The sequence below is a fragment of the Oncorhynchus nerka genome, linkage group LG27 (genome assembly GCF_034236695.1).
Source record: "Oncorhynchus nerka isolate Pitt River linkage group LG27, Oner_Uvic_2.0, whole genome shotgun sequence".
In the NCBI taxonomy this organism is placed as follows: Eukaryota; Metazoa; Chordata; class Actinopteri; order Salmoniformes; family Salmonidae; genus Oncorhynchus; species Oncorhynchus nerka.
In genome coordinates this window covers 30,445,043-30,456,410 of record NC_088422.1, presented here as the reverse complement: position 1 = coordinate 30,456,410, position 11,368 = coordinate 30,445,043, and the positions used below count along the sequence as shown (strand labels likewise).

The 11,368-nt window shown below is 40.1% G+C and overlaps 1 protein-coding gene across 2 annotated transcripts in view; it reads left to right on the top strand.

Annotated features, from left to right (window-relative positions):
• The first annotated feature begins 1,237 nt into the window (after positions 1-1,237).
• The window catches only part of LOC115111565 (dedicator of cytokinesis protein 5-like), a 53,422-nt gene continuing 43,291 nt past the window's right edge, over positions 1,238-11,368 (top strand). For both annotated transcript variants that reach the window (XM_029637724.2, XM_029637723.2), the window contains exon 1: positions 1,238-1,389. In XM_029637724.2, the coding sequence (XP_029493584.2) occupies positions 1,347-1,389 (43 nt within the window). In that variant the 5' untranslated portion in view covers positions 1,238-1,346. The remainder of the gene's footprint in view (positions 1,390-11,368) is intronic.

Here is an 11,368-nt window from a genome sequence, read left to right as displayed (position 1 = left end):
TCTGTAGATTTAGATGTATTATTTTAATCCATGCAGGTCTAAAGCACTCTCTCTCTTTTAATTGTATTCAGCCACATAAATCATGCAGCACAACAGTATATTCTGCAAAAAATGTCCATACTCATTTCCCAAGCAAAACAAAAATACATTAATTGTAGCTAAACCTCCTCTCGACACCGAATAATTGTTTAAGATTAGTTCTACTCAGTTTTCCTCTGTTGTGATTTTAACTGCAAATCCTTTTGTATTGTGCATGCCACAAACATGCATAGCAGTTGTAAGTGCTATGTAAATATGTACCAGAAACTGTAGCAATAATTCCAAGGGCTGACTACTCATGCCATCTGCAGTTACCCTGCTGTTTCCATGGGAATATGACATTTTGGCAAAACCCAAATAATGTTTAATGCTTAAAACCTAATAGCAATTGCACAGAATACACAGAGAAATCACAATCCAAATAGTGAGAGCTAAATCAATCTGTCAAGGGGAACAGCAAAGTAAATGGATGGCTAATGGTTATTGACAGCAACATTTGGTTGTTCTGTTAAGTGCTATCAGCAACACATGATGTGAAGACAAATGGCTAAGTAGAATAACAGGCCTGATCCACTAAGCAGCTGCAGATGGCTTCATTGGGTGGAGAGGGGGAGGGTGTGGCATCTCTGCCCATTGTCATAAATAAAATATCATAATGAATGCATGCATTGATGCAAACATACATAATGCATGAATGGTAACCTCACACAGACTCATTCTCTAAAATATAAACAGTGTGAACCTGATGATGATAGAGCAGGCTACTGTTACAAACACACATACCACACCCTCTGTCAGTGTCCACTAAAGACTGTGCAGTATGATAATGAGTGGATTCCTCACATTGCCGACCCTGAGGAACATAAAACAGTTAATTGTTGAATCACGTCAAATCAAAACGTTTTTATACTTCTAGTTGTGGCAATTACATCTTCTGTCATGTGCCCATACAGTTTGCTTTTGCACCATGTACTCATGGTGAAAGGTAGCCCACTGTACACTAGCCTACTAGACAGTGTAGTGTAGGTTACTCTTATCACTTATTTGAAGTATGGTTGTGTTACATTGTTCTTATTGACATTGTTGGCATATTGGCACAATTTGGTAATTGAATGACCGTTTTACGCAAATTACGCATCCCTATACGGCAACGCTCCGCTGCTGGATTCAATTGCATAGCGTCCTAGATTTCGCCCCTCCCCCCTTTGAAGTCATGATGGCGGAACTGTAGTGTTTAGGACTAGAAAAGTATTATCTGCCCAGCAGTTCACTTATTTATTTATTTATTTATCTATCATTTCCCCACAATGACCCGCTGGATTCCAACAAAAAAAGAGAAATATGGCGTTGGTAAGTTAGACAATTATATCGTCTTATTTACAATAGGGCTGTTTTCACACAGCAGTTTTAATTATTTAGCTAGTTGGCCAAGCCTATTAAACTTGGAAGTTATGTAGGAAGCTTTAGGAAAGGTCGAAGTTAAGCTACCTGGAATTAGTCACACATGTTGGCTGTATAGGGATCACTGAAAGAAAGTGAATGTTGGATAGATATTAATACGTTTCGTCAGCGTGTGCGCCTTATGTCCATACAGTAGCAATCCGTAAATCAAGAGGTTCGACTCTAAAGTGATTTAGAGCCATACTACACGTTGTGTGTAAACGTTTGTGTGATAACCAGGTGAAACGTTCTTGCGGCCCATATACTGTAGAAATTGTGTAATTAATCTATTACTAGACATTTCAGATATCATGAAAATACCAAGTCACATAGCCTACTACATGAGTCACTTCAGTTAGGGCATGATGTGTGTGTGTGTGTGGATACACGCCCTCAAGGTAAAGCAAAGCGAATGGGGAACCGTTTCAGCGAGTATGTTGACGTCAGTACACTGTAATAGAGCAGTTTATTGGTACCTGCAAGGTTCTTTGGTTGATGTTTTCACTGTTATCAAGCAGTAAAGCCTTTCATAGATTCTTATCAAAACATAGTTGAGTGAAAATGTATCAAAAGTTATCACCTAGTTGGTTTTCCTCCATTGTTTACAAAACATTAAGATGTGTAAATATAATAGGCATACAGATATCTGTATTCAGCAGGACAGAAAATAACCATAATCTCGTAGAATGATTTAGATCTCATCATGTATGTTCATTTTGTTCTTACTCTTATTTGGGTTTTTAACTTTGTTTGTATTGGTATAATTCTAAAAACAACTATATTCTAGTAAGGAATGCCCTTTACTCGGCTTGCTAGCACCAAAAGTAACATACCTCTGTGGAAGTTCCTGTTCATATTTTGTTGTTTTCTAACAACCACAGACAGAGGTGTCATTTTCTCAGGGTTACAGAAGTCATAGTTTTTCTTGTTGTTATATTATATTTTTGTTTCTATCTTCTCAATTTTGAATATGACAGATGACTCCATGTAACTGCTGATTGGTTTATTCTTATTTGGGTAGAGTTTGAAACAGACACTACCTTTAGTTATGTTTGTGAAATGCTGATCGAAGCAGAACATCCTTGAAGCTTGTTATGTGTCCATTGCTGCTAAGCCCTAGTAAAAAAAAAGAAAGAAGTCAAACCACTCACTCATGGACTAATGTCTGTGATAGTGTAGAGGGTGTTATTGCAAAAATAGAAGTACAAAATTGACACTTTATTGATATAAATGCATACATACATTTCATCATCACTCATCAGCGCACACATGTATTTCAATCTTTGACTAGGTCAGAGAGAGCTGGTAGGATTTTGATGAGTTTTTGTGTTGTTCATCTAATACAGGGATGGGCAAGTTTGATGGGGGTGGGGGCCACAAAATGTTTTGAACTCATCATAAGGGTCACAGTTGCTCGCGGGTCTGTGTACTCACATCCATCCCCCCAACCAGTAATTCAACCATGAAAACAAGTTTAGATAGCTGGCCACTAAACTAAGTTACCGATCTAAAAATATTTAGCTGACATGGGCTAATTGACCAACTATCAGTGACTGACATAACAAGAGAAAAACTGCTGATGCACTACCACATTTCGAAATTGAACCTTGTGTATTCTACTATTCTAACTCACACCAGTAAGTTGAGTAAAAAAAAATATATATATCAGAGGGCCATCCCTGATCTATAACCTACCAGCCAGAGATGTCACAGGTTGAAGTGCACAACATTGTGAAGGAGCTGCACTAGTGAACCATACTAAGGCACAGACAGTAGCACTTGAGCAGTGACAGTATTGCTGCATCACAACACGCTTGGTTTGATTATTTTCACTGGCATCGCTGTTGCCAGCCTGGCCATGGACACAGTCAAAACTGTGTCAAGTTGGTGAAACGGGCCATTGTCACTATCTGCGTGACAAGAGGGAGATGTCATTTCTTTGTTTTTTTTATATAAAGGCTATTGTTTCTGAGTTGGCAGAGGGAGTTTTAACTATGAATAAGGAAATGGTTTGATGAGGTTTGATGTCATGATGAATTCTATTATTTGCATCCTCTATAGGACTGAATGGCACCCGGGCAATTCCACTGTTACTGTGCTCAGACACTTTAAATGTATGCCAAACAAAAAACATTGATTTCAAAGTTTAACAAACCATACAACTCTATGCACAAGGACTATTTTTAACAATTTACACTGACATTGTTACAAAAACACATTTACTAGAAGAACTGTGCAGATGCTAAGTTTGCTAACATAATCTCAGTAAAATCTCCCTCATGTTTTTTAATGTGACCATGTTTTCTGCTCCTATTAAATGGAAACTCCACCCCAAAACAACACTTTTGTATTTGTTTCATTAGTCCATTGTTGATATAGTCCCAAAATATTTTGCTTGTCAGCAATCACGTTTTCAAGATATATACTTGATCGCTGACATGCAAAACATTTTGGGACTATATCAACAATGGACTAACGAAACAAATACCAAAAGATAGTTTTGGGGTGTAGTTTTCCTTTAAGATTCAAAGGTGTCTGCAGAAAGAACAGGGTGTCAGCTATGACATGACACCATGAGTTTGAAAAAAAAATATTTTGGTTTCTGAACTACAGTAAGTGAAGTGGGTTTACATCCGGTAACAGAATTGTGGTAATGGATTTTCATCATGGGTCCCTGATCTGTACTACACAGAAATGCATAATTATGGAAATGAATGTCATTCTCTTCATAGTGATATATCCTAAATAGGTACACAAAGGTGGAAATATGCAATATCCTAATTTGCATATGTGGGTATTATTCTACCCACTGGCTATTTTTCTAATGAGCTCCGCCACCAAACAAGACCAAATTTGGTTGGTCCTGACCAAATCTTAACCAATCGTAGACATCGATGTTTCACAAGTTTGGACTTCAAAGAATAGCACAGTAGAGTACAGTAAAGTAGAGTATAGTTAAGTATAGTAGAGTAGAGTACATTATAGTGTACTCAACTCTAGTGTGATCTACTGTCTACAGTACTTAACTCTACTCTACTCTAAATTACAGGACTGTGCTGCACTGTACTGAACTATACTCTACTTGTCTTTACTGTACTGAACTATACTCTACTTGTCTTTACTGTACTGTACTGAACTATAATCTACTTCTCTTTACTGTACTGTACTGAGCTATACTCTACTTCTCTTTACTGTACTGAACTATACTCTACTTCTCTTTACTGTACTGTACTTTAATGTACTGTTCTGTAATGAACTATACTCTACTTTTATTTACTGTACTTTACTGTACTGTACTATGCTGTACAAACTTGTAAACATAGACGTCTATGATTGGTTCAGATTTCGGCCGGACCAAATCTGAACCATTCATGGACATCTATGTTTGGTTCAAATGAAGGCCGGTCCAGATGTCTGTGGATGTTGAAATCAGGGCAAGTCCGGACCAAAAACCGACGTCTGTGGATGTTGAAATCAAGGCCAGGGTGGACTGATCAAATTTGAACTTCAACATCAATGGACGTCCAGTGTCAATCGGTGCTCACTGGGTGAGGATGCTGGTTACAGTAAATGTAAAGAGAGGGGGCTCATGAGTAGGTGTCAGTAAGAGCCGAGAGAAGTGACATTAATTGGAAAAAGAAAGAAAAGAGGGGGAGAGAGAGAGCGAAGGGCTGTCCAGACTTTTCACACTAATGCTTTGACCACCAGACACAGAAAGAGAAAGATAACAGTTATCAGCTGAACATAACAGTATGCTAGTGGAAGGGAGGACAGTAGCAGGTGACCCAACTGTGGTTTGTGACTATTATGAGTTCACATTGTAGCCAATTCAATTGCATAAATTACGTTAACGATTGTTATGAAATTCTGTTACCGATTTGGAAAGAGACTTTTTAGTTTTAATCACTTCATAATTCATAAACAAAATTGATATCAGTAAAAACCCTATAACTAATTGATAGGTCTACCTTTACTTGTTACTTCTTTGAACTTCCATTGTCCTCCCTCCTCACACGGAGATAAAATAGAAAATAGAAAACAAATATGTGAGTTTTTGGCAACACATTTTTAAAATGTATTTTTTATTAAAATTTTACCCCCTTTTCTCCCCAATTTTGTGGTATCCAATTGTTAGTAATTACTATCTTGTCTCATCACTACAACTCCCGTACGGGCTCGGGAGAGACAAAGGTCGAAAGCCACGCGTCCTCCGAAACACAACCCAACCAAGCCGCACTGCTTCTTAACACAGCGCTCATCCAACCCGGAAGCCAGCCGCACCAATGTGTCGGAGGAAACACCGTGCACCTGGCTACCTTGGTTAGCGCGCACAGCGCCCGGCCCGCCACAGTGACCAGTCGCTGGTGCGCGATGAGACAAGGATATCCCTACCGGCCAAACCCTCCCTAACCCGGATGATGCTAGGCCAATTGTGCGTCGCCCCACGGAACTCCCGGTCGCGGCCAGCTGCGACAGAGCCTGGGCGCGAACCCAGAGTCTCTGGTGGCACAGCTAGCGCTGCGATGAAGTGCGCCACCCGGGAGGCCCCGGTAACATAATTTTAAGGCACAGGGCAATGTTTCATAAACATATTATTGCAAACTAAATATCAGTGTTGATATTAGTTGGCAGGGATCTTTACTTCAACATTATTGTGTTTTCATGTATTTCTAATACCCTTTTCCATCTGTTTGACAAGAAATCAAAGCTTTTGTTTATTCCTCATTTTTAGGATGGGAAATGGTTGAAAAATGCATTCAGTGTTCAGTATTCAGACCCCTTGACTTTTTCCACATTTTGTTATGTTACAGCCTTGTTTTACATTTGATTAAATTAAACATTTTCCTCATCAATCTACACACAATACCTCATAATGACAAAATGAAAACAGGTTTTTAGAAATGATCACAAATGTATAAAAAACAGAAATATCTTATTTACATAAGTATTCAGACCCTTTGCTATGAGACTCAAAATTGAGCTCAGGTGCATTCTGTTTCCATTGATCATACTTGAAAAGTTTCTACAACTTGATTGGAGTCCACCTGTGGTAAATTCAATTGATTGGACATGATTTGGAAAGTCATACACCTGTCTATATAAGGTCCCACAGTTGACAGTGCATGTTAGAGCAAAAACCAAGCTATGATGTCGAAGGAATTATCTGTAGAGCTCCGAGACAGGTTTATATTGAGGCACAGATCTGGGGAAGGGTACCAAAATATTTCTGCAGCTTTGACGGTCCCCAAGAACACAGTGGTCTTCATCATTCTTAAATAAAATACGTTTGGAACCACCAGGACTCTTCCTAGAGCTGGCCGCCCAGTCAAATTGAGCAATCGGGGGAGAAGGGCCTTGGTCAAGGAGGTGACCAAGAACCCGATGTTCACTCTGAGAGAGCTCCAGAGTTGCTCTGTGGAGATCATTTTTGCAGCACTACACCAATCAGGCCTTTATGGTGAAGTGGCCAGACAGAAGCCATTCCTCAGTAAAAGGCACATGACAGCCCACTTGGAGTTTGCCAAAAGCCACCTAAAGACTCTCAGACCATGAGTAACAAGATTCTCTGGTCTGATGAAACCAAAATTGACGTCATTGGCCTGAATGCAAAGCATCACGTCTAGAGGAAAGCTGTCATCATCTCTACTGTGAAGCATGGTGGTGGCAGCATCTTGCTGTGGGGATATTTTTCAGCGGCAGGGACTGGGAGACTTGTCAGGATCGAGGGAAAGATGAACGGAGCAAAGTACAGAGAGATCCTTGATGAAAACCTTCTCCAGTGCGCTCAGGACCTCAGACTGGGGCGAAGGTTCACCTTCCAACAGGACAACGACCGTAAGCAAACAGACAAGACAATGCAGGAGTGGCTTTGGGAATGTCCTTGAGTGGCCCAGCCAGAGCCTGGACTTGAAATCGATCGAACATCTCTGGAGGGACCTGAAAATGGCAGCGGAATAAATGGCAGCCGTTTAAAAAAACACTCTAACCACTAGGCTACCTGCCGCCCCACGGGTGCCTAACCAATTGTGCTATTATGTGTTTTTTTGTGTTTAAAAAAAAAAAACGTATTTTGTACATAATGTTTCTGCCACCGAATCTTACGGCAAAAAAATAGCTTCTGGATATCAGGACAGCGATCACTCACCTCGGATTAGATTAAGATTTTTTCTTCAACAAGCAGGACGCACAGGATGTACGTCAGACACCCAACAAGTCCAAAATCCCCGTCATTGGCAAGAGAAAGAGACGCAGGTATAGAGGACACAGGGCGGGCATGGGACTTTAATGCAGGGAAACTTGAATAAGTTTTACCTCATTTCTATCAGCATCTTAAATGTGCAACCAGAGGGGAAAAATACTTGATCACCTTTACACCACACAAAAGAGACTGGTACAATGCTCTCACTTGCCCTCGATTTGGCAAATCTGACCATAATTCTATTTCCCTGATTCCTGCTTACAAGCAAAAATGAAAGTAGGAAGCACCAGTGACTCGGCCTATAAAAACGTGGCCAGATAAAGCAGATGCTAAACTACAGGACTGTTTTGCTAGCACAGACTGGAATATGATCTGGGATTCTTCCAATGGCATTGAGGAGTACACCACATCAGTCACTGGCTTTATCAATAAGAGCATCAAGGTCGTCGTTCCCACAGTGACTGTACGTACATACCCCAATTTATTTAACACTTTTTTGGTTACTACATGATTCCATATGTGCTATTTCATACTTAAAACAAATCAATGTTAAACAAATCAAAATATATTTTATATTTGAGATTATTCAAATTAGCCACCCTTTGCCTTGATGACAGCTTTGTACATTCTTGGCATTCTCTCAACCAGCTTCATGAGGTAGTCACCTGGAATGCATTTCAATGAACAGGTATGCCTTTAAGACATGAAGTTCAGTCAATCCGGAAAATGTCAAGAAATTTGAACTTTTCTTGAAGTGCAGTCGCAAAAACCATCAAGCGCTATGACGAAACTGGCTTTCATGAGGACCGCCACAGGAAAGGAAGACCCAGAGTTACCTCTGCTGCAGAGGATACGTTCATGAGTTTCCAGCCTCAGAAATTGCAGCCCAAATAAATGCTTCACAGAGTTCAAGAAACAGACACATCTCAACATCAACTGTTCAGAGGACACCAATAATAAGAATATATTTGCTTGAACCAAGAAACACAAGCAATGGACATTAGACCGGTGGAAATCTGTCTTTTGGTCTGATGAGTCCAAATTTGAGATTTTTGGTTCCAACCACTGTGTCTTTGTGAGGTGCAGAATAGGTGAATGGATGATCTCCACATGTGTGGTTCCCACCGTGAAGCATTGAGTAGGTGTAATGGTGTTGGGGTGATTTGCTGGTGACACTGTCAGTGATTTATTTAGAATTCAAGGCACACTTAACCAGCATGGCTACAACATCATTCTGCAGCGATACGCCATCCCATCTGGTTTGCGCTTAGTGGGACTATAATTTGTTTTTCAACAGGACAATGACCCCACACACCTCCAGGCTGTGCAAGGGCTATTTGACTAAGAAAGAGAGTGATGGAGTGCTGCATCAGATGACCTTGCCTCCACAATCACCCAACCTCAACCCAAATTAGATGGTTTGGGAAGAGTTGGACCGCAGAGTGAAGGAAAAGTATTTAGTCAGCCACCAATTGTGCAAGTTCTCCCACTTAAAAAGATGAGAGAGGCCTGTAATTTTCATCATAGGTACACTTCAACTATGACAGACAAAATTAGAAAAAAAATCCAGAAAATCACATTGTAGGATTTTTAATGAATTTATTTGCCAATTATGGTGTCTCGTCTTTTTAAGTGGGAGAACTTGCACAATTGGTGGCTGACTAAATACTGTTTTGCCCCACTGTATGTGGGAACTCTTTCAAGACTGTTGGAATAGCATTCCAGGTGAAGCTGGTTGAGAGAATGCCAAGAGTATGCAAAGCAAGCCGAAGAACACCATCCCAACCGTGAAGCAGCATCATGTGGCAGCATCATGTTTTGGTGCACTTCACAAAATAGATGGCATCATGAGGAAGGGAAAATATGTGGATATATTGAAGCAACATCTCAAGACATCAGTCAGGAAGTTAAAGCTTGGTAGCAAATTGTTCTTCCAAATGGACAATGGCACCAAGCATACTTCCAAAGTTGTGGCAAAATGGCTTAAGGACTACAAAATCAAGGTATTGGAGTGGCCATCACAAAGCCATGACCTCAATCCTATAGAACATTTGTGGGCAGAACTGAAAAAGCGTGTGCGAGCAAGGAGCCCTACAAACCTTACTCAGTTACACCAGCTCTATCAGGAGGAATGGGCCAAACTTAACTTATTGTGGGAAGCTTGTGGAAGGCTACCCGAAACATTTGACCCAAGTTCAACAATTTAAAGGCAATGCTACCAAATACTAATTGAGTATATGTAAACTTCTGACCCACTGGGAATGTGATGAAAGAAATAAAAGCTGAAATAAATCATTCTCTCTAATATTTTTCTGGCATTTCACATTCTTAAAATAAAGTGGTGATCCTAACTGACCTAAGACAGGGAATTTTTACTAGGATTAAATGTCAGAAATGGTGAAAAACTGTAGACTCCGCTTTCATTTGACACCCAATTCAACATATGCGTCCTTTAACATGGAAATGACCACCACTCTCTGGTGGAGTCATTTCTGTATTTCATTTTCAATAGATTTATAAACATTTCTGAAAACATGTTTTCACTTTGTCATTATGGGACATTGTGTGTTGATGGGTGAGAAAAATCCATTTAGAATTTTGGCTGTAACACTACAAAATGTAGAATTATTCTAGGGGTATGAATACTTTCTGAAGGCACTGTATATACCTTTTAAATACATATTAAATTAGTACTATTTGTTCTCACAGAAGAAGTGTTGAACAGTCGCATAATAATTTGCATTTGAGGGGAACTGCATACAATTAAATGGGAAGGATACTTACTCAAAGAATATTCATGTTTAGTTTTGAGGTATTCAGAGATGTGATGAGCTTAGCCAGTTGAAGCGTGCAGTGAGACCTAGCCTCCGGCAACAAGGATTATCACTGTGCAATTCAGGACAGAGCTCCTTGCCTTGTTTCCGTGATAGAGGGTGGATGCATGAGTACTAGGCTATGAAAGTCTATGTGCACTGCAGCTCACCCAAGTCATGACGTGTGTGTGTGTGTGTGTGTGTGTGTGAGAGAGCATGCTGTGCTGTGTGATCTGTCTCTCACTTGTGTCCTTCAGTGAAAAGGAGGGAGGGTGATGCAGCAAACGCCTCTAGGAAGGAAATTAAGTTAACAAACTGAGGAGCACAGGGTTGCAGCTGAAGAGCAGAGGAAGGCTGAGCACTCTGCTGATCCAGTTGGCTGCCATATACCCTTTACAATGTGACCTTTAACCGATAGGCTCCATGGCTTGGTGATTTAGGAATAAATGATACATGATGTCAATCCCCTCATCACTCTGCTTTCCTCTGTGTGGATGTTGTAATACACTTGGAAAAACATTTTCCATTTACTCCATCCAACACATAGGCTCAGGGAATGAAAAATAACAGGATAATGTCAGTCATCTCTTTATTTAAAATGTGAGGTCAGGCTGTCCTAAAATAATAATCATGAATACAGGCTATAATCAAGAGTGAAGTGAAAATCCAACAGATTGAGGGACATTTTCAATTAAAACTGGGTTTCCAGTATAAGGCCAGCCCTTGAATTCCACTTGCACCACACGCAAATGTACCTGTAATTTCATAAAACAATGTTTACTCTTACTCAAGCTCAAACATGCTTTTTCACAGCGCAAGAAATACCTGACTACAATATACTGTACCTTTATCAGATATGACCTGGGAAAAGGCCAAA